Consider the following 27,815-nt stretch of genomic DNA (forward strand, 5'->3'; position numbering starts at 1 on the left):
AAACACCAGGACTATCAGGAAAGGGTTCCACCCTAACACCCATGCGTAGGTGATGATTTCACGACAACAAGAAGTAAGCCTTGTATTTCTTAGTAAATACATGCTCAGTATTTGTCGTCCCAATGAACAGGCTGTGCGTCTGTCATCTCAGTCCTAAGGTCCAAAAGAAATGGAGTCCATATATTTTTCCCGTAGTCAAAACAGAATTCCAAATGCCTTTGTCGTTGGACATTTCAAGTTCATTCAGGTGGCACGCAGCATCTGCAAAGCTGGGAAAAGAAAGATCTTCCTTCTCCGTGTTTGATAAGAGCTAATGACCTCCCGAACTACATAGATTCGCAGGAGCGACCCGTGCTGACAAGATTGACAAGTAACGAGGAGCACAAAGCGTGAAAAGCTAGCAAGGAAGTCGGAAATTCGATATGGAGATTGACCACTAGTGCGTCCATACATGTATACACATTGTATTAGACACCAGGTCTGAGTCAGCTCCGGGCCCAGCCTTCCTTCCCCACGGGGGCTGCCAGGCTACTGAGCTCCCACACGTGCGTCCTTGTCGTCTGTCTGTCTGACTGTGCCCAGCCCACCCCACCCCGGGGCTGCCGTCACACCAGGCGCGCCCTCCGGAGCTGGACCTCGCCGTGCACCTGTTTGCCACCCAGCAACGTGCTGACCTGATGGGAAGAAAAGACTGAAACGGCCTGTCATTCTCTGGTCACGTAACCAATCGTCCATGTCCCTGACAAGTGTGCAAGCACCAAGTGTAGACACATTCTCGCCATCTGTGCATTTTTACATATGCGGCACCGCGCTAAGTAGACAGAAGATGCTCAGCAAATGCTGGTTGAATGAGCCAAAGCTTTTAGGGTCTGTCTGCACCTCGGGGCCTGGGCTTCCAACACAGCGGCAGGCAATACCCCGTAGAGCCGATGGGTGCGGCACGGGCACGTATGGCTGCCGTGGTTAAAGTGGGCAGGTGAAACTGTACGGTTTGTGCCAGGCTTTGAAGGAGTGCTGAACACCTTCCAAAGGTCTACACCAATAATGTGTCAGATTGGTAACATTGTGGCTATCCTGAGCTCAGTAAAGCATACGACTTTCGGTTGTCTTTGTTTCTTTTGGACTTTTAATTTGGCCAGGAGAAAAATTCTGAATTCTGTGTATGGTTTTCATTGATGTCTCACGTCTGATTTGTTTTTTGAACAATGCTCCCTTAGACAAAAGCAAAGACAGTGATTCAAGTTCAAGTTCCTTTTCTTTGCTAGCCACAACACAGAGGTAAGCTCTGTAACCGCAAGGGTTAAAGTGTTCCCGTCAGCCGCCCTGGCGGAAGACTCTGTCCGTGGCATACGCAGGATATTTGAGTTACAGTAAGTGCGGTGATTAAGGGTTGCAATTGTACCTATTACACGGACTCGTGCTGAGCCTCGGGGTAAATTATCCTCTTTTAGACAGTGTGGATGATCTTTCCCATCTGCAGCTTCTTCAGATATATTGAAGCTTGTTACACTGCAGAGAGCTGTCTGAGAGAGAGAGCGCTGCGTGCTGTCCGGCTGCAGAAGAGCTCAGGTGCTCAGAAATGTCCGTGCGAACCTGCACGCCGGACTCGGGAAGAAACGTGTGGGCATGCAAACGAGCAGGTCTGGCCCCACTGTGTTACCCACACCCACACCTCCACCTCTTCACACCGTTTGGGAATACGTTTCAATGAAGATAATTTCTTGATTCGCATTTAAGTCATTGCTAAGAAATTTAAAATATTCTTTCAATTAATGTTATCTCATGGAGTGGACGTTGAATAGAATTGCTTTAAAATCAACTTATTTTTTACTTGATCAAACCTTGACTTTGGATCAAAACCAAAAGAATGTAACAGCAGCATGCTTAGAGAAAAGTTATGTGAAACAATGACATTATGTGGGTAATTTTCCTCCATTTGTCACAGTGTCTGTTGCATTCTGTAGTATGTTCCATATTGAAGCATCTTCCTTATAACTTTATGATATTTTAGGGGAAAAGGTCACTCAAATATTTTTAAATCAGCAGTTACTTAATACACTATTTCAAATAACCACAATCAACGATATTGTTTAAAATATTTGTAAACACTAGGCAAATATCTACCAATAAAAGCCTTATCTTTTCATAGATAAATTATTTTGTTATCTTTGATGTTACAAGAAATACAGTGCAGTATTATCTTTTCTGAATGCAGAGGCTACACTGATAAAATCCCACATCAACAGCTTCTCATCCTAAAATAGGCCAATACCTTCTGAATACTTTCCTAATTCTTAATTAGGATATTATTATGTTATAATTAAAAATCATGACAGCACATTTTGTAGACATGTGCACTGCCCATTAAAGTTGTCATCTTCCAGCCCTGGCTGGTGTAGCTCCATGGATTGAGCACAGGCTGCGAACCAAAGTGTCGCATGTTCAGTTCCCAGTCAGGGCACATGCCTGGGTTGCAGGCCATGACCCCCAGCAACCGCACATTGATGTCTCTCTCTCTCTTTCTCCCTCCCTTCCCTCTCTAAAAATAAATAAATAAAATCTTTAAAAAAAAAGTTGTCATCTTCCAATATAGAAAATCTCTATAGTACTATTTTAAAAGAATAGTAATATATTCTTCCATGTGTTTAAGTGATGAACAATTACATCATAATGACTACTTAAGTCGTCCTACTTTTTAACAAACTTTTACTTGGTTGAATTACCTTGTGCCTCTTTTCATCTGACTTTCCCCGTTCCTGCCTATTAAACACATAGGATGTAAAAGACAGATGTCGCTCTGCGGTGACCGTCCAGCGGTCATCCTGGGAAGTCGGGGGACAGGGCCAGCTGGTGCCCGAGACACAGCCTGCAACCCCTTCAGCAGGCGAGCCGGCTTCCCAAGGGTGCTGCGGCCAGACCAGGGGTCCCTCTGAGCTTCTGTTGCCTGTTTTTTGCAAGTGTCTGATTTCTCCGTGACACACCGTTTTATTTTGTTCTTCCAGTGTTTCAGGAGAGAGGGGCTAGCCAGACAGATGTTGCTCCTAAGGACAGTCACTGCACGCAGTGGGTGGGGGTGGGGAGCGGAAGTGGGTCCACTCCCGGGGGCCGGATGAGACTCTCCTTCTATGTGAGCAGCGGGGGGCGGAAACACGTGAGCAAGGGGCCAATGCCAGGGTCCAGGTTTCTTAAAAAGTCCTTGACAGAGCCCCTAGACGCAGCCACTTCATGGAGGAAATGGATGGCAGGCCTGTTTACAGAACTGGAGGCATGTTTGTAGTGATAACGGACTTGTGACGTCCTTGAGGAAAAAAAAACAGTCCTTTGATTGGATTCCCATTAATTAATAACTCTGAAGATGACCTTGGGGCTTGGGTAAAACGTAGCTCCTGGGGGAGCTGGAGTTTTTTTAAGGGAAATGACAAACACAGGACAATTACAAAGTGGCCACACCTCCACCCGTTATGTATTTGACAGGAAAACTAGAACCATCAAAGGCTGTTTTCATGGAGCCGCTGCACGAACTGTTCAATTTGACTTTCATAAATGTAAACTTGAGGACTTTAAATATATGAGAATTTAGCCTTGGCTGGCATAGCTCAGTAGATTGAGCTCGGGCTGCGAACCAAAACATCGCAGGTTCGATTCCCAGTCAGGGCACATGCCTGGGTTGCAGGCCACGGCCCCCAGCAACCACACATTAATGTTTCTCTCCCCCTCTCTTCCCTCTCTAAAACTAAATAAATAAAAATATTTTTAAAAATCTAAAAAAAATTTTTTAAATAAATATATTAGAATTTTATATTGTTACAAATTCTAGTATCTTATACACTGGGTAATGTAGACTAATTTCACACTGATTAGGTTCATCCCTTTCCCTCCTGTTAAACTTAAATATTTGGAAAGCGTTTCATAAATTTAGTAAGACCAAGTCAATATATAGTTCTTTTTATTTCAGGGATATTGCCTAATATGAAACTGAAATCACAAAATCTGTTTGATCCTAAAAATATATTCAGAATTGTCATCCTTCGGATAACCCCTCAGATCCAGGACAAGTGTTCCTTCTTTGAGTGCTCGCTCCTGGTCTGTTTTTCGCTGTATTTACTCTATCGAGCTCATCACTTGGAAAAAAAAACTTTGAAATAAGACAGGCATCAGCGTAGGAAAGTATAAACCAACCACAAATCATGATTGGGCTATTTTATCCATCACCGCGTACATAAAAATTTGTAGTTGATGAATAACAACATGGGTGGAATACCAATTATAGCTTCATGGAAAATAAATTCTGAGAGCAGAGTTTATCATCAGATTTTCACTGGGCATATATTTTATGGTCACATAAAGTTATTAAACAACATCAATATTTCACAAAATTCATAAGTGTGAGCTAGTCTAAAAAGTCACCAGCGCATTAAGAACCTTCATATTTTCCCTCAGTTCATACTCGCCATTAACAGGAGGTTAAAGTTTCGAAGGAAAGAGATAAAATTTTAATATTTCTATACTTGTCTCTCATAACTAAAACATACCCTGTATCCTTTCCTCCTGAATTTAAAAAATGTAATATAGAAAAATATGAAAAACGAGCAGACCTCTGGCCTCAGCGGTGGCTGAACGAGGTGATGGGTCCAGATCCAGAGAGAGAGAGAGGGAGGGAGAGAGGGGAAGGTCACCACTTTTAAACACGCCTGCCCTCTCTTCCATTTTATTCTCCTTCTCTTCCGTTTGGCCTAAAAATCATTCGTGAGTTTCATTGTCGTGTCCACTTGAAAATACGTTTGCCTCCCCTTTTGTCCTGTTACTATATTTAGCGCAAGGGCGAGATTCAGACACAAACACGTCTCGGCGACTTGCACAGCCTCTGTCTCTCCCAGCCCGCCACGTCCCCGGGAGCCCCCCACGTCCCCGGGAGCCCCCCACATCCCCGGGAGCCCGCCGTGCGGAGGGGGAACAGCAGCGCTAAGCCTCACGCTCTGGCAGCGGAGTGTCACTGCCGTCTGCTCCCTGTCCCCCACAGGCGACTGCTGTAATGTAACAAGGACCATCCTCTTTCTGATACGGGCTGTGTGGATTCATGTGTCTTCTTTTTAGGAAAATGTTCTAGAAGGACTGAATTCCTCCCTCCCCTCCCCCCGCAGAGCCTGACTTGGAGTGACCGCCCTTCGCACAGTGGCCATATGGCGGTCAGGGGGCTCCTTCTGTTTTTCACCTGCTTCCCCACTCCGCTTCCCCTTGCCTTTGGAGATGTCCGCAGTGTCTGCGTTGCCGAGCACATGCCACAACATGTCAACGTTTCTGCCTGACAGCCGTCGCTCACACTACATGGGGCATGCCGTCCTCACGCTCCCCCTCCCCCTCCCCCAGTCCCCGGGGGTGCCTCCCCAGACCTGGGTTGCCCGGGCGCTCTCTGCAGTAGAGTCTTGATCCATCCGAGGACTGACTGCTCTCTGAATTTTCGAACGGGCCTCAGCAGTTTGATCTGGAAAGGTATCACAGCTGGGTATAAAACCTTTGGCTCACCGTGTTCCCCTTTAGTTACAGCCTTCCTTCTGGTGTAAAGCACTATTGTCGAAAGGTACGTGGCAACTTACAAGTGAATCGGTCATTGTGCACGATGCTATTCTTTATTGTTTAGTCAGGTGTCGTAATCGTAATAAAATACGGCCCCGTGTTGATCTTTCAGGTTTAACTTCCAGGAAAACGATTTTGCCTTTCAGTACGCAGTTTGGGGTCCAACCTTCTTTTAGGAAACCTTTCTCGAACTCTAGTAGTTTAGTGCACGTGCTGTTTTACTGCCCTGGGTTTTAGTTTGGGGCATTTATCTATGCTGAGTCCATTCTGCTTGTCTTCATCTGTCACCTTTTCTAAAAATCCTTTTTATTACTCTATGTTAATTTTTGATGTTTAGTTTTTTTCTTTTCCACCTTCTGTTTCTTGTAACCTAGTGTGTATTGTGACTAATCTTCCCTGTGTTCCTGTAGGCTTCCTTTCTGATTTTTCCCTTTGCATTTACATTCTTTTGTGTGTTCTATTCTCTTGTCCCTGAATTTCTTCTAATTCTGTTTGTTTTTGATGTCTTCTGTCATTTAAAACCTGTTTTATTTTGTAGTGAAACGGTAGCAGGCGGGTTCTTCTGTTTGGGAGCATGTCTCCCTTGGTTAGCATGCTTTTGTTATCTGTCGGGACGTGACCACGCTCCTCGTCTCCTTTTTCGACAATGATGTTGTGTGGGACTCGACAGCAGGTCTCTGCCATCTCCCTGCCTTTCTCGGGGGGAGAGGCTGGGCGGGCAGCTCTCTTCACCTCCAGCTCCAGGGCTCCCCCTCCCACTGCACCCACAGAGTGGTTGGAAAGTGGCCTCATCACACTCCCTGCCTTCCCTCCCTTTAGCTGGACATTCTCCTTCCTCCTTGGACCTGGGGCTGCTGCGTTCACTTTAGATGCTATTCCCACGGGCCCTCCTCTGTGGAGGGGTCTCTGCCGGAAGGAACTATGGGTGCTGCAGGGTCAGAGCCCTTCCAGAGCCCCCTACTCCCCGTGAACCAGAGTGGCTCACACCTCTCTTAGCTTCACAAGCCGCCTCCGCTTGCTTCCAGCATTTGCTGCTCAAGCTCCCTCCTCGGGTCAGGAGACCCCCCACCCTCCTCTGTCTCCTCTAGCAGCGGCTGATGTCACGTGGGCCCGAGCACTCTGCTGGGGCTTCTGTCGGTAGATTCCCGTTCCGCCGTCATCCGACTGTCTCTGCACTGGTGACGGGACTGGGAGCGAGTCCCGAACACTGCCACCGTCACCTGTCCTGACTTCTCCCCCTTCAGACCGCGGACACAACACCCAGGCTACGCCCCACAGCTAGGGAATGGCAAGTCCCAGTTTTCCCGAGATAAATGGGACCTCAGTTCGAGAAAAGCGAAGACTACGGCCATGTCGGATGTCTTCCGCAAGATGTCTTTCTATTGGCAAAAACATAATAGCAATAAAAGACATCCTGAAAGGATGCTGATGATGGGAAACACAGACAAGCGGCCCTTTGTGTCAACTGCCAGGAAGACAACGGGTAGAAGAACACATGAAACTTCCAGTGTCTACCAGTTTGGGGGGTGGTGCCCTCCTAAGGCCGCCCGCCAAGAGCCCAGGCCAGCTGTTACCAGTGTAATTAAAACAGCTCGATAATTAGCACGACTTGTTTGTGAAGGTGAAACGATTCTTGTGTGAATATACCGGTCACCTTGTCAGCCGCGGGGGGAGGGGGGAAAATCCGACAACATATGGAGCTGTGAACCAGTGATTTGCAAACGCCCCACTTGGAACTGCTCTTGAACCACCCTCTGTTCTTCAGCCCCCGCATAGAGACAACAAAAAATAAAACCAGTGGCTCGTGTACCCTCCCAACCTGACTCCTGCATACCGTGTAAGGGGTAGAAGTCATCATGCTTTATTTAAACTTGCTTTCATCGAAATATCTAGAAACGCACCCGAATCAGTTTGTGCTGTGGCCGTCGCTCGGAGCAGGGGCTTCCGGTCCAGCCGCCGGCGTCCAGCTCACCATCCTGCCCTTGCCTGGCCGGGACTCTCAGTGATCTTCAGTTTGTCCTATTCTAACTTTTATGTATCAAAGAGTAACCGAACACCCAACCTTTTTCCTCCTTTCAGTGTGTTTCATTCTGAAAGGTCCATTGCTTAATAATAGTATCGTGCAGTCCACACTTCGTGTTATAACTGTTCTAACAATGTCACACTTGGAACGGAAGAGGAAGGGGACGCGGAAGGGAAGGGGAGTGGGAGAAGGGGGAGAGGGGAGGGGAGAGGGCGAGGAGCAGGGGGGGGCAGGAGGAAGAATGCCAGCCTGCCCCAAGCGCCCAGTCCCTCTCACAGGCTGCCAGCACCCACCCACGACATGCTGACAGTGGGCTCTTGGCGTCTTCTCCAAACCCTGTTGCTGTCACCCAAGGCTACGGTCACCCTCCTGCTTGCACCCTGCCCTCAGGGACTTCACGGTCTGGTCCTGTTAGTGCCTCGCTGTCCTCAGGCTTCTGCAGAGGGTGGGCCCTCCGGCTGGTCCACTCCTGTGCTCACAGTGTGCCCCCTCCGGGTGGTCCGCCCTCAGCCCTGCTCCCCCCCTGAGTCCCCAGCCCGCTCACCTGTCACTACCTCCCCCTCATGGTGCATCGCAGCCACTTCAGAACTCAGTGTGCCCACGACGGAAGTCGCCTCCCAGAGCTGCGTCCATCACCGGCCCACCCCCCGGGTGACGGCCCCCCACACACGCGGGACCCGAGAGAGGCCAGGCGCTGTCCTTGACCCGGCCTCACCCTCACTCCCACTCTCCAACCCTCCCCATCTGCCTTCCACTCCTCTCCCAGACCTCTCCGGGAGGTGCCTGCCCCTTGCCAGCCCCTCCGACCCTCTGCGGGATCTGACCACATTGCCAATCCCACAACTGACCGGCAGTCGATGCGGCCCAAGCCCCAGCTCGGCCCCGGCCAGTCCTGCGTGTCCTCCCTGAAGTGTGAACCCCACCTTTCATCCCCCCACCTGCTGCCTCTCTGCTCCCTCCTGCATGAAACGGAGCGTCCCGATGAGGTCCTTTATAATCCGGCTTCTCCTCCGTGTGATGCCCTCTCTGCTCTTTGCCCCCCACCTTCAGGCAGGAGCCTTGGCCGCCAAGCACCCCGAGTCCCCCAGGGAAAATACCCACGAGCATCTCCCCCTCCTTGCTCACCTGCTCCCCCCGCCCCGGTGACCGTCTCACCTCCCGTTGTTCTCGTGCGGGCATCCTTCCGGCACATGCCAGAACGTTGAGTTTCCTTCTTACAACTCCTGATTGTATCATGGCATTATCTTATAAAGGCCCACTTTAACAGCCTCAGGAGCTGAGTTCCTCCTTCAAGACTTCTTTCTTTTAAGAATGGTTCTGTGCAGCTAACTGCCACCGGTCTGCTGCCCGGTGGCGAGATCAGCCGGCCGGTGCCCCTTGGAGCTGCCTTGAGGTCTGCTCCGGCCAGCAAGATGCAGGCTGGTGGCCGGCCGGCTGGCCTCGGGGAGGACACTGGCCTCAAACCGTTTGAAGGAGGCCGGGGCCGGAACCCTGGGCGCTCATTTCAGCTTTCAGCCGCAGTTGGTTGAGAAGCTGCGTGTGCGATCCCGTGCACCGTTAGGAACCGGGACTCCAGCAATACACTAGGCGGCCTCCGGCCCTGCCCGTGCAGAACCCGCAGTCTCGGGCAGACGGGCAAGGCACAAACGCACCGTTCAACAGTCCTGGACTCCACCGGCACCAAGAAGGGAATGCTCACTGTCTCCAGCTGAGTTCTTCGTAGCTTCACGTTCATCCCCTGTTCCAGCCTAGTGACTCACCGGTGGCGGCCCCGTGGCCCTCCCTGAGTCAACAAGGGCACCGCATGGCAAGGCTCCAAGGAGAGCCCAGAAGAGCGTCCTGCAGCCAGGCGCGTCCTGGTAGTGGTGTGGCCACGGGGCGGGGGCGGGAGGGGGCTGGCTCTTCCCCGAGCAACTGTGGAGGACCGGCCCCTCCCTAGCACCAGTGTCCCAGGAAACACCGAAATCCAGCTGAGCAGACCCTGTTCCCAACTCCAATTACCTGCTCCTGCTCCAGTGACTCGTCCTTTATTATGTGTCACAGAATTAACTGTGGCACTGAACCCACACTTTCGAGGATTGGTTGCCATTCTCCTCACCGTTTCCAACGTGTAAAAATAATCTGTGTCAAGTCAGAGGTTTGGGACTAATGAGGTTTCCTTAGATTGGTTCTGGGTCATGATTCGCTCACAATAAGGCGACAGCAAATTCGCTTACCCGGTTTCCTCCTTCCCCTCCTGGACCTCCCCCCTCTGACGACCCTCGGTGGGCATCCATCTGGAAGGGCTTGCTTCCTCAGCCATCCTTCTGCCTTGGCTCCATCCGGCTACTTTCTCTCGCTGAAGAGTCACGCAGACCCTGGGTCTCGATTCCAAGCAAATGAGCAAGCAGACAAATCCCCAGCAGTTCCCTTTGTGTGCGGCAGTCCTTGCACGCTCTGTGCAAACCGCTCTTTTAAGCAAATCGCTCTGTGTAATTTTGAGAGTAAAACGCGGATGAAGATTTGCTGCAAGCATTAAAAATTAACGTCGTTGGAATGTGTTTTCCGCCTTGAATTTTAAGTTTGCGGCTAGCCTTTGATTGGCACAGGTTTCCTTGGAGGCCTCGGGGGCCCCCGGTTCTACCCAGGGCGGCCTCCAGGGGGCAGTGGCCTGGGACAGGGTGTGTGCCTACGTGGGGCCTACCCCCCGCCTCCCGGTGCGAAGGGCCCGAGGGAGGAGCTCGCTCTGCAAATGCACGTGGATGGCCAATTTAGACACTGCCTCCCAGCCGTTTGTTTGTTCGCTTTAAATCAATTTGGTAAAGGAGGAACAAGATCAAACTTGGTCTCGCCGGAAGCCTTGTAAGCATCTAGAGATTCAAACCCAAAGGGGAAAAGATCTGTGGACACGCCAGCTGGTGGCCTTGCCCTAGGCGAGAGACAAGTGCCGTATTTTTTGGACTATAAGACGCAACCCCCCCCCCCCAAAATGTGGGAGAAATGATGGTTGTTAACCCTGCTGTTGAGGTCTGTTTACATTTGCATTGGGGAAATAGTATGTTATTTATGTTATTAAGTATTTTACCACATTTTTTGCTTCAAAATTTTTTTCATATTTTCCTCTAAAACCGAGGTGTGTCTTACGGTCCGAAAGATATGTACCTCTTCCCTCCCCCCTGCGGTTTCACACCTAAGCAACTCGGGATGCCTACAGTGACGAGGTTTAATTGCGCCTGCCACTCTCTCGCACCCCCACCGTCAGTGGGGGTTGTACGTCTAATGACAGACACTGTGGAATGTTGTACTAGCTACTGCTGTTGTGTACAGTGTGACCTTTTCCATGATGACTTTGCCTGGATAGAACAATTTCATAAAATGATTGCTAGCATTTCTAATACCACTGGGCAAGAAAAGGCACCGCAGGCAAACGCATGCTAGATGAGAGAATAGTTTTCTAAACATTGTCTGGAACACATTGGACTCCTACCGTCACAGTTGTGCGGTTGCCACAGTGCACGTTGCTAGAAGAGCAGGAAAGGGCTCCCCCAGGTCAGCCCCCATGCCCCCCACATCCCCCGGTCTCCTGGAAACACCCGTCCCCTTGTTTGGGGCTCCCTGTGACTGTCAGCTCCTCGTGGGGGTGGGGGTTGTGCCCGTTGGGTACCAAGAGCATCTTGTCAGTGAGTGGTACATGGGAGGCCCTCAGTAAATATGCGTTGAATGACTGAGTCTTGCCAACTGGAAACTTCTGGAAAGAGGCACCTGCCAGGGAACACAGGGGCTGGGGTTCAGAGATGTTGCAGCAAAGTTAAGATGGTCCAGAAGCTTCTCTCCCGGACGAGTGTCCTACAGGCTGTCCTTTGGGGTTGCACACCAGCCGGACCCCCTGGAGAGGGTAGTCACTTCTCATTGAGACCGCAGGGTCGATAATAGTCCCCCCCCCCCCCCGCCGCAGAAGGGAGCACTCAGCATAAACAAGGAGCACACTGGGTGGGTCTGAAAGGCGCCTGCACCTTTTGAAAGCTACAGTGGGTGCGAACGGAAATGCCCACAGTCAGAGGACGAGACGGATTCTTGTCGGGGCCGGAAGCAGAGAGCGGCCCTGGTCGCATCTCCCTGTCTCACCCCAGCTGTGCACGCAGGCACCGCGCACCACCCTGAGGTTCCCCGAGCGTGCTCCTCAAGGTTCCTCTGACTGCCTTCGCTGTTTCCCCTTTTAATACCGAGAAGACCTAATTTCCGTACAATCACGTCCATTACTCTGAAAAGTGTGCCCTATTGAATGATGCAAGTGAATTGAAAAGTACTGGCTAAAATTGGGAGACATGCTCTCTCAAAATCACTGTTTCGAAATCGCAGCTGAATTCAGTGCCTCTCGGTCTACATTATAGGAACATGTCAAGGTGATTCTCGACGCACCTTGTAAGCCTCACCTGAGTGGAGGCACCCTGCTGCGGCGTTTCAGAAAGTCAGCCCCCGCATCCTCCTCACCATTCAGGCCCTGCAGAAGGTGTGGTAACCTGGCCCCTCAGCTAGCGAGGGTCCTGCCTCAATTTCCCCCTGGAGGACATCACGTTGGGTTCGGCAGAGAATGATTCACAGGTGCCTCCCAGAAAGGGCCCTGTGTGCCCCTCGGGCGAGGCAGGGATGGTAAAGGAAGAGTGAGAAGGAAGCGGGTGTTCATGGGATGGCTCCCAGCAGGGGGAGGCTCCTTCCCACTTACTCCAGCGTGTTTCTCATTCGCGGGACTGTGAGGGGAGGTGTCTGCGATGGGCGCCCCCACATCTCTGCCACCACTGTCATCTCCTCCCACTTCCCTTCGCCCCGCTCCTGCGCTCCGTGCCGGCGGGGACGGGGAGACACAGGGGGCCCCAGAGCCCCCCAGGAACTCTGAGGGCCAGCCCTCAGGGGCTGGGAGAGGTTGTCCAGGGGGGAGACCCCCAAATGAAGAGAGAACAAGGTCAGGGAGCAGCTCTCTAAGTCTTGTCTGGTGAATAAGCCCCAGGTCACTGTACGTAGAAAACAGTAAACTCCGCCTGATTGAGAGAAATCTGTCTTATAAGACCCTGTGTTGCAGGGTCGGTGTCTGGATGCCACAGGCTTGTGAGAATTCGTCCTGCTGTAGTTCCTCTCTCTCTCTCTCTCTTTCTTTCTTTTTGTTCATTTTCTTTTTTTTTTTAGACCATCATTTTAAGTTTAAAAGCCACTGTGTCACAACCATGAACACGTCTAGGTACCCGGTGGCGCTCTGCCGACATCCTGGGGCTCAGCACACACCTTCGCAGCCAGGCTCGGCTCGTTTTGCTGCCCCAGCCACCCCTCTCCCCCACTGCCCGGGCAGGCAGAGGGCAGGGTGAGCGCAGGCCCGAGACGAGTGTCCTTGGACCCGCAGCCCCAGGCGGTGTGGGTTGGCTGTGCGTGCTTCTGTATGCCTCTGTGTGCCTCTGCTGTCACCACCACTCGCTGCTCTGCGAGTGTGTAACACGGGTCCCAGACCCACAATCTCATTAAGTGATAAAAATTGTGTGTTTAGTGCAAAGTTAACCAGTGGCGTTGGCCTGATACAGAACACTGGGTGCTGGCTGGGCCACGTACGGGAGTCACCGCGGTGCTTTCTCCTGGGCCTCGTCCAGCCCCTCCCATCTCCAGTTTCACCTCTGAAGTCACACGATCATCTCCTTACAGATCTGTTAGCACTCCTGTTTTACAGCCACCAACGGAGGTGGACAGAACAATGGCCACCAAAGGTGTCCACGTTCAACCCCAGAACTCGTGACCGCGTCACCCCGCACGGCAAAGCGGCCCTCTCGGGGGGTGGAGTCGGCTCTTGAGACAGGGAGATGGTCCTGGAGTATCCAGCGGGCTCATCATGAGTGCCCTGGCTGGTCTTTGGGAAAGGGGTCAGGGAGGTCAGAGTCAGCGAGGAGGGTGGCAGTGGAGCGGGGGTCCCGTGATGTGCTTTGAATCAGGTGGAGGGAGGGGACAGGGGCCAAGGCACGTGGGCAGCCCCCGGAGGCCGGACACAGCGAGGCAACGGGCCGCCCCAGAAAGCCTCCAGGACCAGCGCAGCCCTGTTGGCACCACCGTGGCAGCTGACTTGAGGCCCACCGAGCACCTCTGACCGCCAGAACCGTAAGAGAGTAAATTCGTGTCGTTTCAAGACGCTAAGTTTGAGGAGTTGTTACATCAGCCACAGGAAAGTAACACAAACTGTTCCAAGTCAGCTTGGTCGATACATAAGTGTCATTCCCAGTGCTCTGAGTTACTGTCTGTAAGCAGATACTTTTTAAAAAGTGGTCTCACCCACCAGCTCTGTCTCCTCTATCGCCAGGGGGTAAAGATCATGTAATGCAGTTGCAGTAAATACATTTGCGCTGCCAGTGATTTGGATTACATTGCTTAGGAAGGAGACTTTGACTAAACTCTAAGGGTAAAAAGGGAGTAGGGCTGGCCTTGAGACATTTTTCTTAGTTGTTAAGAAGAGACAAAAAGAAAAATTAGTTTCTTTTTCTATGTCTGGATGCGTCTGTGTCTGGTTGTGATTTCCGGAGCTTCTGCAGCCACTTTGTGAGCAGAAGGGGAGCCAGCTGACCCTCTTCAATGGCACAGAGGGAAGCTGAAGCAGCCTGGCCTCTGGACAACAGTGCTGAAGCGCTCAGCTCGCTGAGCAGCTGTGGAGGGGCCCTGACTCTGTGACTCGGGGCTTCTGGGTTCATGCTGCTGAGCAAGCCTGGCTCGGACACCTGACAGGCATTGGCTGCTCATAGCTTCAGGCCCTCAGCAGGAAGGAGGGATGGGGGCAGGAGGGGAACAACTGCAAACAAGAAAAGGGCGGGGGGGAAGAATCCCTTAAAGGGTAGATGCCGGAAACGTTACAAAACCAGGAGAAAAATTCATGTCAGTAACTTGAGTCAAATAACCCATTGTATTCATTTCTTGGTCTGCATTTCCCTTGTTGTTTTTCTTTTTTTTACTTTGTTTTTTTTTTATTTTAATTATTGTTCAAGTACAGTTTTCTCCCTTTTACTCCCATTCCAGCCCATCCACCCACCCCTCCCCACTTCTCTCCCATTACACCCCTCCCCCTAGTTTTTGCCCATGTGTCCTTTAAACTTGTTCCTGTAAACCCTTCCCATTCTCCCCTGAAATTCCCTCCTTCTCTCCCCTCTGGTCACTGTCAGCCTGTCCTCTATTTCAGTGTCTTTGGTTGTATTTTGCTTGTTTCTTTGTTTTGTTGTTTAGGTTCCTGTTAAAGGTGAGATCACGTGGTATTTGTCTGTCACTGCCTGGCTTGTTTCGCTCAGCATAATGCTTGCAGTGTGGAACTCCCTCAGAAAACTAAAAACGGATCTGCCTTTTGACCCAGCAATTCCACCGCTGGGACTGTATCTTAAGAACACTAAAATACCAATACAAAAGAACCTAGTTGTTTTTCCACGCGGTTCCTTCTACTTCAGTTCGAGGGAGGGAGACGACACCTCTCGCTGATGTAAAACGCGCCATCAGAACGGTCTGTGCCGCGACATCAAACCCCACGGTGCCTCCGAGGGCGGAGCGGCAGGGCCGGCAGGCGGCGGGTGAGCCCCTGTGGCTGCGAGGGGCCACTCACGCCGTGCGGCACACCTGAATTCTGTATGAGAACTACGTTGCTCTGAGTCTATAGAAGGGGCCAGAATTCTGCAAAGACACTGTCAGTCACCACACCCAGTCCTTTGTGGGCGTGAGAGCGAATCTCGTGCATCCACATCCGGCGGCTTCCTATCAGTAGCTGGAGGTCGGCCGTCGTGGGGGTTTCTGCACCATGGACGTCAGCGGGGGCCACCCCTCAGAGGCGCCCGGCCCAGGAGCCCGCCCCTCCGCCGAGGGCCACGGCCAGGCATCTCGGTCCTCTGCCCTCACTGGCAATTTTAATTTCAGTAACGGTGGGCAATGTCTTATCTCCAATCCTAATGTCATAACATGATTAATATTTTAACTCCCTAAATTAACCTGCTCAAATTGGTTGAATTCACTTACAAAAATTAGTAGTACATTGAAAGACTGAAGTCTCGGGCATTTTCAAACGTACGTCGTTCAGCCTTTCCCATTTTTTTCTCTCTTTCTGCGTGAAAACTCTCTAGACTGGGAGGAGAGAGCATCGTGGGGTCCCTTCGCATCCCTGTCTCCCGCAGTTGGGGGCCGGAGAGAGTCGCGCCGTGACTGTCCCCTGGGCTGCATCGAACACACAGCGGCCTTCTGGAAATTGCAGGCCGTGGCACACAGCCCCGGATGAGGCGGGGTCTCGCAGGCTAATAACCAGGGCCTTGTTGGACGCATTTCACGAACCGAAAGTGCCGGGGACTAGGCGAAATCAAAAGCCCCTTTCAGCTGGGGAAAAAAGAACAATGAGTCTGAATGAGCTGGGACTGATGAGTGGGCAGTTCAATCACATTCCGCCTTCGGGCCAAGTCACTGCGCCCGAAACAGAGCCCCGCCGCTCACCCGGGAATCAGGAGGGGATGGAAATGAACGGTTCAAAGTCGTGCAGAAGGTCACGGGCTCCCGGACGGCCGAGTCCAGGAGGTCGGCAGCCAACACTCACCTGACCTATTTTGCAGAAATTCCCAGAAAAAAGCACACTGAAAGAGAGGGCGTTTGATCCAGAGAGGGTGGAGTAAATTACTAAGGAGGAATTCATTCATTCATTCATTCATTCCTTCCTTGGTTCATCCACCCCCCATCCGTTTATCCAACATCCCGACCTATGCGGAGGGCCCTGTGACATGCTACGTTCTGGCCAGACGTAAAGCAGACAGAGAGAGAGACCTAGTGAGGAGGCAAGTTGTAAACGTGTGTGCGTTGTGTGTGCGCACGCGTGTGGTGTGGTTCCGAGTGGTGATGGGAATGAGCCCCTTCTGTGGGCAGAACTCCGGAGCCCTCTTCGTTGTCCACAGCCACTCTCTCCTTGCCTTGGAGGGTCCGTGTCTGGCCCTGAGGTCCAGGAGGTGGGGTGGGAGGGCGGATGGGTATCTGGAGCGGATCCTGTCTGCTTCAGCTCCCTTCCTGCCTCCTCTCCTCCCCAGGAGGCGTCCCCTGGGCCTGGGGAGGAGTTGAGATGGCTTCGTGCGAGCGGCAGAGCGTGCCCGGGATGAGCCTCGGGCTGTCAGACGTGCAGCTGAGCCTGTCGGTCACCTCGCCCGGTCCATGGGCAGGGCCTCTGCCCTCCGTCCCTTGTGGGGGTGTCCACAGCAGGACTGGTCCTCAGTGTTCTCGGCACTGACACTGTCTGGTGGCCGCTTCCAAAGCCTAGCTGCTGGCTGAGTCCCAAAGCTCAGCTCACGGGCTGCTGCTGCTGCTGGGGTCCAGCCACATCTGCCACCCTGTCCCTGGCTCTGCGCCATCGCCTCCAGTCCCTGCGGTGACTTGGAATCCTTTGGGCCGTGCCCTGAGAAACCAGGCACCAAAGGCAACCACTCTCTACCAATGCACCCACATACCCACGCACCCTGGGGTGCCCCTCAGCCTTCTCCACTGGTTTACAACACACCCATGTGCACGTGCTCAGGTACACACGCATGCACACACGCACACACATGCCTGCAGACAGGTACACACAGGGCTTCCACCCTGAGCAGAAGGCTCTGGGACCCTGATACTGATCACCTGCTCCCCATCTCCGCCCCCTCCTCGGCCCGGACTTCCCCTCTGGGCCAGGAGGCACTCCCCCCCCACCGCTTCCCTACTCCAGCCGGAAAGGCAGCGGCAGACCTCACTCGTGTTACTGAGCAGGTCAATATTTGGGTACACATGTAACCATCATGTAATTATACTATAACGCGTCTGATGCCATTACAGTCGAGCAAAGCGATGCTAATCATGATGATTAGCGTCTACCCGGCACCGGTCTAGAGGGCCCGCACGAACGCACTAAAATGCGTTATTCTCAGCAGACGGCCGAGGTGCATTCTGTTCTCACTCCCAGTTCAATGAGGACGCCGGGGTGACTTGCCCAAGGACATGGGAGTGATTAGTGGCCGCGGCAGGGGCAGGGCTGGGGCTCAGGCTCCGACGCCTGAATCCCTAACTAGTCGCGTGTGGAGAAAGGACACGGGGTCGGTGAGGTTTCATCAGGAAGAAATAAGTCAGCGTCGAAATAGGAGGGACGTGTCGGCAGGTATTCAGCAAAGAGCAAGCTGTGTGTTGTCCTCGGGCCCGGGGTCGTGAGGGTGAAGTGTCAGGACGTGACACCGGGGAGGGGCTGCGGGGACAGGGCCTGCAGCCCTGGGTGTGCCACGGCAAAGTGTCTGCGTGTGGCTGGCACCCCAAGGTGAAGGACATTCTGACGAGGAGTGTGCCAGGGGCAGAATGTCTCAGGAAAGGGGGGCCTGGCTGCACTGGGAAAGGGACTGAGAGAGGAGAGAGACCGGTGTCCGGGGGGTCGTCTCAGAATCCGCTCACTGGCTGATGCATTCAGCAAAAATGGGGTGACCAGGACACCAGGAATTAATACTAAATGTCACAGGTCGCAGCGGGTGCTGTACGGCACCCCAGGCCCACAGTTCAGTGAGGGTGACAGGGTGTAGGTTCCTGTGCCTGCCCCACAGAGGCCCCCGTGGAGGCCTGTAGGAAACGTGCCAGGGCCACCAAGGCCTCATCCCCCCAGAGAGCAGCGGGAAGTCCCCCGGGCTGGGTGCCAAGGCAGGGCCCCCCAAACCGACACACCTGAGCACCTCTAGGCTCCTTGCAGCCTGGCAATAAAATTACGGATCCCGTGGGCTTCCTGCATTACAAATGCTGAATAAAAGTGAAATATTGTGCACAGCAGGTGTCTTAGGCAACCCTGTTCGTTGTGCAACAAGCATGCAGCAGCCTTTGCTTTAGAGTTTTTTATTTACCCCCAGATGGATGATCCACTTTTTCAGCAGAGGTTGGCTCAGGAGGCAGGTGATGTGGGGCCTCAGCGGTGAACCCAACACGGTCCCTGTCCTTGGGGAGCGCACGAACTCATCTTCAGAAACGTTTTCGCGGCTGAAACATGACGGCGTGAGCATCTGGGAGGCGGCCACCCACACTTAGTAACCAAAGGCAGAAGCACAGAGTCCGCGGGACCCAGGAGCAGGGAGAGCAGGAGGTGTGAGGGGTTTAGAGACGGAGCAGGATGGCCAAGAGCATCCCAACCAGCCCTGCTCCATCTCCCCTGGAGAAACCGCCCACGCTGACGCGGGGAAGGCGGAGCTCGCTGTAAGAAGAGAGGTGCCCCCTCCCCGACGGTGTGATGGGAGGAACTCAAGTGACCCTGCGCTCTGCGGGGCTTTGAATTTCCTCTCCGTCCCCTTCCTTCACGGAGTTACAGGACACATACTCTCTCCACCGTGTAGTGAGAACGCGTTTCTCACGACAAGGAATTACGTTTTTAAAGCTCTGCTCGGATATTGCAGTTCAAGATGCTCGCTTCCGAAGGACAGCCTGGTCTACGGATTGTGTGTTTTCCGAGTGTCCCTGGCGTGTCCCTGGCGTGTGAATGTGGAAGTCACTCACTTGTAACGACCACGCTGACTGTAGAAGGAGGACACGTAGCTAAGGACACTATGTGGTTCGAGGCTGGACTCTGAAGTCGAGATTCCACAAGACAGATAGTTTTCTATGAAAAAGTTGACAAAGGTTTTCGTTGCTAAATGCATTATCAATAATTTTATGTAGTTATCCAACCAGCGTTAACTACACAGTTGCAGTCATTTTATGATGTTTTTGTCTGCATTCAAAATATATTGAACAAAGTACAGGGTTATTATGGTGACCCCTGACCCTCACAACACCAACGCCATTTCGGCCGGCCCACCTGCTGGAGACCTGGCTGCGGTGCAGGCACGACACCGTGTTCCTCCTCCAGCCGACCCTGTGACGCACAGCCTGTCCCCACCACACACCCTTCTCCCGGCGTCCCCAACCCGTCTTCCGGGCCGGCACCGCGGCTCAGGCCCCGAAACGGGATAAAGGGAAGAGGCACTTCGCGTGTGCGTTTTAGTCCATGTTTCGCTCCTTCTGTCCTCCCTTGGTTTTAAAAAAAAATGCTATTTTAAGAGCTGTAGAAAATATATTTAAGCTCTGTGACAGGAGGCGGGGACGTTCAAGGCTCCCGGACGAGGGCCTGTGCCGCTTTGCTCACTGTACCTGCAAGGCTGGCTCACGGACGCCCGCACCCGGAGCCGGGGCTCCTGGGCCGTGAGCCTGAGCGAGCATGAGCTCGGGGTCTGCGCGCAGCCGGCCCCTCGCTGTCGGGCTCACATTTCTGACAGCGAGGGAAAAGGAGGTTATTCGCTCCTGGCTGGTGTAGCTCAGTGGATTGAGCGAGGGCTGGGAACCAAAGTGTCGCAGGTTCAATTCCCAGTCAGGGCACATGCCTGGGTTGCAGGCCACGGCCCCCAGCAACCGCACATTGATGTTTCTCTCTCTCCCTCTCTTTCTCCCTCCCTTCCCTCTCTAAAAAATAAATAAATAAAATCTTTTTTAAAAAAGAAGAAAAAAAGAAAAGGAGGTTATTCCTTGAGATGACTTGACTCCACGGTCCCACGCCCCAGGAGGGAAAGGCGAGAGGGTCAGTGGTCAGTGGTCGGTGGCAGGAAGTTCTGGGGGCAGGTCCTGGCTCCGCCACAACCGGCACGTGGTCTCAGGCACATCACCGAGCCTCTGCGACCCCTCAGCTTCTCTCCCTAAGAACACAGCCCTGACCTTGACTTTCGCTGGACTGTTTCATCAATTTAGGCAGGTTCGCCATCTTTATATGCTTGTGTCTGTCCATCCATGAGTATAACTCAGTGATTCCTAGACCACCCTGTCTGTCTTCCGTTCATGCTGGCCGACCGTCTTCTGTGGTCATTTCCAGAAGTCTCACATGTTGACCATTAGTTTTATCACCAGTCACATTAGGGGGGTTGTTTTGCTTCATGTGTTGCTGTTGTGAACATTTAAAAAATATTGTCTAAGTGGTTTTTCAATGACACGTAGAAATGCTATTGCCGTTCTTCCATGAAGCGAGTTCTCTGAGCCCCCTTACTGATCACAGGTGTTTGTCGGTTCCCAGGTGTGCCCCACGGCAGCCACACTGGCCTCGGGACAGTTTCCTTGTGTTTGCACAGTAGCCAGAACCTCCGGTACCGTCTGAATGAGAAGGATGCTGACGGTCTTCTTGTGTCCCCTGTCTGACCGTCGGGAGAATGTCCCTAACGTATGGGACAGTCACCATTAAGTATGGTGTTTGCTACTTTTGCGTCGAGTTTTTATCTATTTAATGAACGACTTTAGCAAACACTTCATCTGCATCTGTTAGGAGATCTCACTTTTCCCCCTGTAACCAGAAAGGCTGACACGATGTTGAAAGACCCGTCTTCCTGCAGCGCCCAGCCTGTCCGGCCGGTTTCCAGCACCTGCGGGACCCCATGCGCCTGGCACAGCGTCTGCCTCGGTGCCGTGGGGCCGGGTCGTTATCTGATTTCGGCGTCACCATGGTGCTACCTCTGGCAATGAGCTGTGTAGCTCCTCTTCCTCTTTGAATTCTTAAAAAGAGTCTGTTTGTCTGTTTAAGCAGGTGTTTTTCTGTTCTTCTAAGGTTTAGTCATTTCATTGTGACTCAGTTGTTGTTTCTACAAAGATTTTCTCTTCGGTCTGTAAGTGATTTGAAGGTGTTTATAAATTACCAAATGTGGAAGGTTTAGACATTTGGCTATCTTTCAGTTAATAATTTGTTATTTAATTTTCTTCAGACAATGTGACGTGTATCACAGATTATCTTGGAATTTCATCAGACTTACTTTGTGGCTTACTACTCATTTCGTTTCTGATGTATCTCATATATGCTTATAAAGAATGTGTCTTTTCCAATTATTGAAAGCAAGGTTTTGTGTAGGTCCATTGAGTAGACTTTATGTCTGAATTTCATATTGAAAAGTAAACGAATTATTGACTAAAGAAATGAAAAAAAGGAAAGTAATACTAGGGGAACTAGACCATCAGATATTAACACACATTAAACAGCTGTATTAACTGAATCGAAATAGTACTGGTTCATGAACAAGAAAAGCCAGTGAAACAAAATAGTAAGTCACGAAACAGGGTTTGTGACACAGTGACACCTCTAATCAGTGAAAGACTATCTGATACACACGTTAGAAAGACTGTGTAGCCACCTGGAGAAGAGCCAGGAGTTGGAGGGTCCCAAACCTCACACCAGGAAAACCTACAAGTGGATTAGTGCCTTAAACATAGAGAAAAGACATCATGAAAGTCCTAGAATAAACAATTATAGATGATCTTTTCCAATTGTTTCTATTCTTTCTTCTATAAAATGGGTGGTGGGAGAGAACCTTTCTAATGATGACTCAAAATTCAAAACCCATAAAAGACTGTAAACATAAAAAAAAATCTGCACGGCAAAAGAAAAAACTGAAGCCCCCATCCCCCACAAAGAGTGAGTCTCCCAGAAATAAGCTCCTCACCCCACCCCACAAAACGTCGGTGCATCCTTAGAGGGAGGAAAGACAAAGGATATGAAAATACAATTCAGAGTAGAAAATACACAAATACTTCTCAAACATGCCTTTAAAAGTCGATTATTCTCACAGGAAGAGAAATGCAAGCTACAACAACCCTGAAATACCAGCGCACTACCGGTGAAATACATTTTATCTGTACCATTGTCAAAAATCAAGCCCTGATAGCATTCTCTTTGGAAAGGCAGTCACAAAAAATGGGGGTGTCATTTACTGGTGATGGCAACGTAACTTGCTGCCATCCCTCGGAAGCGCCATTTGGCAAGGTGTCAAAATCTCAGATATGTATATCCTTTGACAAATTTGTCTTTCAGCCAGAGAACTGAACCCATTTGTATTTCCTACGATCACTTCTTCCCTCGACTTCATCCTTCGTACGTATTCTCTGGTCCGCGCTCTCTCCTGGAGGCGGGTGGGTAGAGCTCTACCCAATCCCCCGGCTGCACTGTCTTTTCCTGGAAGTGAGTTTCACTTCTGTTCTCTTGACAACGATCCTTGCACTTCAACATGCCTGACTAGTCGATCAAGTCCAAAGCTACCCAGGAACTCAGGCGTCGTCCCCATCGGTGAAGGCGCCTCACGCAGGTCCCGCTCGCCCCCCTGACCCCCTCCCGCCTCGCCCCCTCTGCCTTTTTCCAGAAGCAGAGCTTCGCTCTGTAAATGCGCTTTAAGTGACGGCTATGATATTTTTAGAACTTTTACAGTCCGCGCTCACTGAGTCTCATCAATTTGCCCAACCATTTGCTTCCTCTTACTTCCTGTATGTCATTTCCTTGCCCCGTGTTCAGCTCACTTTTTAATATATTGTATCCTTTGGTCAGGACAGTGATCCATGGTGGTGGGGGGTGGTGGGGGGTGGGGGACAAAACGAAACAAACCCTCCCAGTCTCCCAGTCTCGGCCCCACGCCGCGCCCTCCGCTTGCCTTAGCTTTGCATGGCGGTTCCGCTGCGTGTTGCCCTGGAGGCTGATGGTCCTCGTGGGTTCAGCCTGGCGGGGGACGGCCGGTCTGCCCCGGGACCTCTGTTTTGTGGACGAGGACTAGGGGTTCAGTTTCAGTTTGACCTTTTACATGTCACCTGTCTGTGGGTTTTAGTTGCTTCTACGTCTTTTCCTCCACTTGGGAGTCATATGGTTTTCCCGAGAAGCTAAGCATCTTCCGTCTGAAGATTCACATTTGACTTTGATTACAGAAGATTCCCAACCATCCCTTCTTCAGATACTGCCCTCGTCCCCTCTCTGTCCTCTCGGGGACCCCACGGGTCACGTGAGGGAGCCCCCCAGGCGGGGACTCCCCTGCCAGCTCCCCAGGGCCCTGCCTCCCTGTGCGGCGTCCACACAGCTTCTCGGTCCTGCCACCCGGGCCCTAACTCTCCCTCCATCGGTGGCCCATCTCTTTGTCAGCTCAGCTGCTGGGGTTTTTTTTTTAAGATTTTATTTATTCATTTTTAGAGAGGGAAGGGAGGGAAAGAGAGGGAGAGAGAAACATCAATGTGCAGTTGCTGGGGGTCATGGCCTGCAACCCAGGCATGTGCCCTGACTGGGAATCGAACCTGGGACACTTTGGTTCGCAGCCTGCACTCAATCCACTGAGCTATGCCAGCCAGGGCAGTTCAGCTGCTGGGTTTTTAAAGTTGGTGATGGGATTATTTTCTGGGAGTTCTGTTTGCTTCTTTCTAAAGTAAAATGGTCCTCTGTGTTTTCAAACAGTTCAAAAATATTTCTTTTCAGATGTTGTTCTCCTGCTTCTGGTTGCTAGTTTCAGAACTCATCTGCAGGCGTCCTGGTCGGCTGGGTCTCCCTCAAGGGCGACTCCGTTGCCATGGTGATCGGTCCGCGGTAGGGGAAGTCAGAGCACTGGATCATGCAAATGTTAACAATGCGTTTAAAAAAAACAACGATTGAGTGCAGGCTGAGAACCAAAGCATCGCAGGTTCGATTCCCAGTCAGGGCATATGCCTGGGTTGCAGACCACAGCCCCCAGCAACCGCACATTGATGTTTCTCTCTCTCTCTTTCTCCCTCCCTTCCCTCCCTAAAAATAAATAAATAAAAAATCAAAAACAAAAACAAAAAAACAATGCAAGGTGCTTTTCCACAGTCCGAGAACAGTTTTTCCTCCTCCTCCCTAGACGTTGGATTTGCGGTGGGTTTCTCCATCCCGGGAGAGTTTCCCCATGGAGGGCTTCATCCGGCACCAGCCCCTCTTTCTTTCCCTCCCAGCTCCTGGGAAGAGACTTCCTGGTCCCCTTTTCCGAGGGGGGACAGCCCTCCAGGGGGCCCAGCCGTATGCAGGAGATTCGCTTAACCCCCTTCTCTTGCCACATTCCTTCTTTTTCTGAACTCCTAAGACGTCAGCTCCTCTGTCATGAACTCCGCCCGGCCCACACCCCTCCTCCCAGGGGCCGTGCTGTCACCGTCACCGAGAGCTGGCTCCGCGGCTCTGGGCTTTGCCTTTACCTCCAGCAGCTGCAGGTGGCCCAACCTCGCCTTCTCATCCACACACATCACATTGGGGTTCCTCGGGCTTTGTAGCGGTTTAAGGATTCACATCAGCGTTGCCTGCTCTCCGGCCTGAAGTCTCTTTCCTTTTGACCATACAGAGGACTTTTTATGTTAAAAAGTCATGTTTCGGGGCTAAAAAAATCTCATGTAGAAAACACGATCCGAGTTGTATGTTCAATATCATCACAAAAATGTAAAATGACACATTACTTCCGGTCATTCATCGCGACCACGTCCGTGCACACTGGAAAACCGGTGGTGCACCGGTGTTTGAGACCCACCACGTGCCCGCTGCGGGCGGGGCCTGAGGCCCGAGTAACGTGTAAGGCCTCCTGCAACAAATGCCACAGCTGAGAGGTGGAGAGTTCAAGTTTTATTCTGTGAAAGTCACAGCAAGTCCCAGTGGGACCAGTGCATGTGTGCAGACCGGTGCGCTTTTACCGGCCGCAGCTCTGAGAAGGGTCCTCAGAACCCTTCCAGGCCTCCCGGTAACGGGGGTTCTCAGGGGCTTTATCTGCTCACTGAAGCAAGAATACGGAAAGTGCAGGAGCAAACTCCTGATCCGAGTTATTATGAGGACCATTCATCTCATTGTGCTTCTGACCTTTCTATATGACATGATAACCTGAAACATTTGTGATGGGGAGGAAATGTGATATTTGATGGCCTCGGTCAAGCTGGAGTTTTATGTATTGCTTTTGACCAAAGGTCACTGTAAGATTTAGAGATTGGCTTGTAGGTACTACGTGATGTTTAAAAACTTATAAAATCTAGTTTTAAAGAAAGAAATTCCATGAATAAAAGTACTTGATGCTTTTAACATAGTGAATACTCAATAGTCACTGATCAGTGGTCACCCCTGAATTTTACCTGGCATGTCTACAACAGCCCTTGTCCACGGTCGCACTGCAGCCAGGGTGTCCGGCCTCCTGGCGTCTCCGGGCCACACCGGGAGAAGAAGAGCTGCTTGGGGCCACACACTGAATATACAAACACTGACACACACTGATGAACAAAAAAAATATGTTTTAAGTAAACATACGATTTTGTGTCGGGCTGCATTCGTAGCCATCCCGGGCCTCATGCGGCCCACCGGCCGCAGGCTGGACACCCCTGCTACACTTAGCTTTCTTTTAATTCCGGACTTTTTTGTATACACTTTAAAGAAAGATTTCCAAATTTTACAAAGTTTGAAAAGTACTATTTCCATGGTAACACTAAAGACATGTCAAGTGTAACATTTGTTGAAAAAAAATCAGTTAACAGCAAAATAACTTAAAAAATTTTTTAAGAAAGGGTTTCCTACTCAATAAACAATTAGAATGACCGTTTGCAAATTTAGGCAAACAGAGAAAGCCAGCAGTCTCTGCTCCAAGGGACGGTGGTCGCCATGTGGCAAATGCACAAATGCCAACTAACTGTGGGTGTCCTCATTGATCTCTTCTCCACATTTTGCTTTTCATCTCAAATTACTCCTAATATAGACTTTAAAAAATGGCTCATACTATTAGCACCTAATGTACTGTTTATGGACGGAGAGTCATAAGTTTCCTTTCTATGCTACCACGAAGACAGAAACTCTCCCTTCTAAAGTCGTAAAATAAGCAGAACAGCAAAGCGAGACCTCGGGCATTTCCGGTGAGATGAGGGTGAACAGAAGCACCCAGAAGCCCATTCCAATAATCTATTAAATCCTCACGAACCCCCTGACACGTACACAACCCCTGGACCCCTGAGGGAGAAGCCAGGCATGGTATCTGCAGGCGACACACAAGTGCGGACACTTGCACACACCCCTTCCCACGGCGGGCCCCACCCTGCACGCTCTGCCAGGGCCCCAGCCGCAGGCCCAGGGACCGTGGGGGGCACCGGGCTGCTGCTCCTCGGCCGGGGAGGCCTGCCGGAGAGGGCACACAGGACGGATCCGAAAGGTCGGATTTAACACTCAGCCCTTGCTCACCGAGCACACGCCTGTGACGGGCCACACACCTCTCCGGGCCACGACAACTCCTTGAACCACGGGGCTGTGGAACTGCGATGAATAAGTGATAAGGGCTACAAAGGCAGCCGGCCGGGGCGGCGGGTGGCGGAGGAGGCCCCCCTGAGCTGACATCCAGTTCAAAGCGGCGCCAGCGCCTCTGAGTCGGAGGGAAAGGGAACGGGACCTCCAAAGGCAGCCTGCGGGGAGGGCTGAGTGAGGCCGGGTGCGTGGGCAGCGGACGGCACCTTGTCTCCAGAGAGCAGCGCCAGCGGGAGGACGCATGGGGCCCAGGGAGCTGGGGACGGCCAGGGCGGCCCAGGGGGGCCTCAGCCGGGACCCACGAGTGTGGAGAAGGGCGGTGACGAGGCAGGGAGGCAAACGTGGCAGCGGGGAGGTGTGGTCAGGGAGCTAGGAGGGGTGAGGCACCAAGATAATCTCCTTTCTCAGTCTCTGTCCCTCTGGCTCTTACTCAATTCACTTTCTCAGTTGTTTTCTCTTCTCTTCCTTTATTTGCTCTCATGTGGCTTTTCTTTCTTTCTGAAAACTATTGAGCATCAGAAGCACCTGTGCACTCAGCATTTGTTTTTTGAGAACACACACGTCGGATGAATGGGGGTGGTGGGCGAGCCACTGCAGCTGTGAGCTCGTTGGAAGACCCACTCCGTAAGCACGGCGAGGGGAGGAGGGTGACGTGGAGAGAGGGACAAACAGTTATGGCGATGCCACGCTAGCCCAGGCAGGGACACACCGTGTGGGTGCGGGTAAAGAGGACGAGGAGTGAGACGAGGAGTGAGCGATGATGCACTGGACGGTCGTAACGATGCTGAACCGCTGAGCCGCGCCCTGCCCAACCCCACCCCCAGCGTCAAGGACACAACCACCGACCGAGGAGCCGGTGGACAAGCTCCTCCCAGGGTCTGGAGGACCCTCCCGCCCTGCACCGTGATTCCAGGCTGGTCCCGCCGGCAACTCACGCGCCCTCTCTCTCTCTCTCTCTGTCCTCGCAGGTAGAAATCGAGAAGCTGGATTACCACCACTACCTGCCTCTGTTTTTTGACGGGCTCTGCGAGATGACGTTTCCCTACGAGTTTTTCGCCCGGCAAGGAGTCCACGACATGCTGGAGCACGGGGGCAGCAAGATCCTCCCTGTCATCCCGCAGCTCATCATCCCGATAAAAAGTGAGTGCGCGGGCGCGGAGGCGCCCCTCCGCCTGCTGGGCCCGCTCGGTG

At 51.9% G+C, this 27,815-nt stretch overlaps 1 protein-coding gene across 1 annotated transcript in view; it reads left to right on the forward strand.

Moving 5' to 3' along the window:
- PACRG (parkin coregulated) overlaps nucleotides 1–27,815 on the forward strand; it is a 374,904-nt gene that overhangs the window by 168,699 nt on the left and 178,390 nt on the right. Inside the window, exon 3 of the mRNA XM_028504032.2 lies at nucleotides 27,593–27,764. Within this exon, the coding sequence (XP_028359833.1) occupies nucleotides 27,593–27,764 (172 nt within the window). The remainder of the gene's footprint in view (nucleotides 1–27,592; nucleotides 27,765–27,815) is intronic.

Source organism: Phyllostomus discolor, chromosome 4, assembly GCF_004126475.2.
Source record: "Phyllostomus discolor isolate MPI-MPIP mPhyDis1 chromosome 4, mPhyDis1.pri.v3, whole genome shotgun sequence".
Lineage (NCBI taxonomy): Eukaryota > Metazoa > Chordata > Mammalia > Chiroptera > Phyllostomidae > Phyllostomus > Phyllostomus discolor.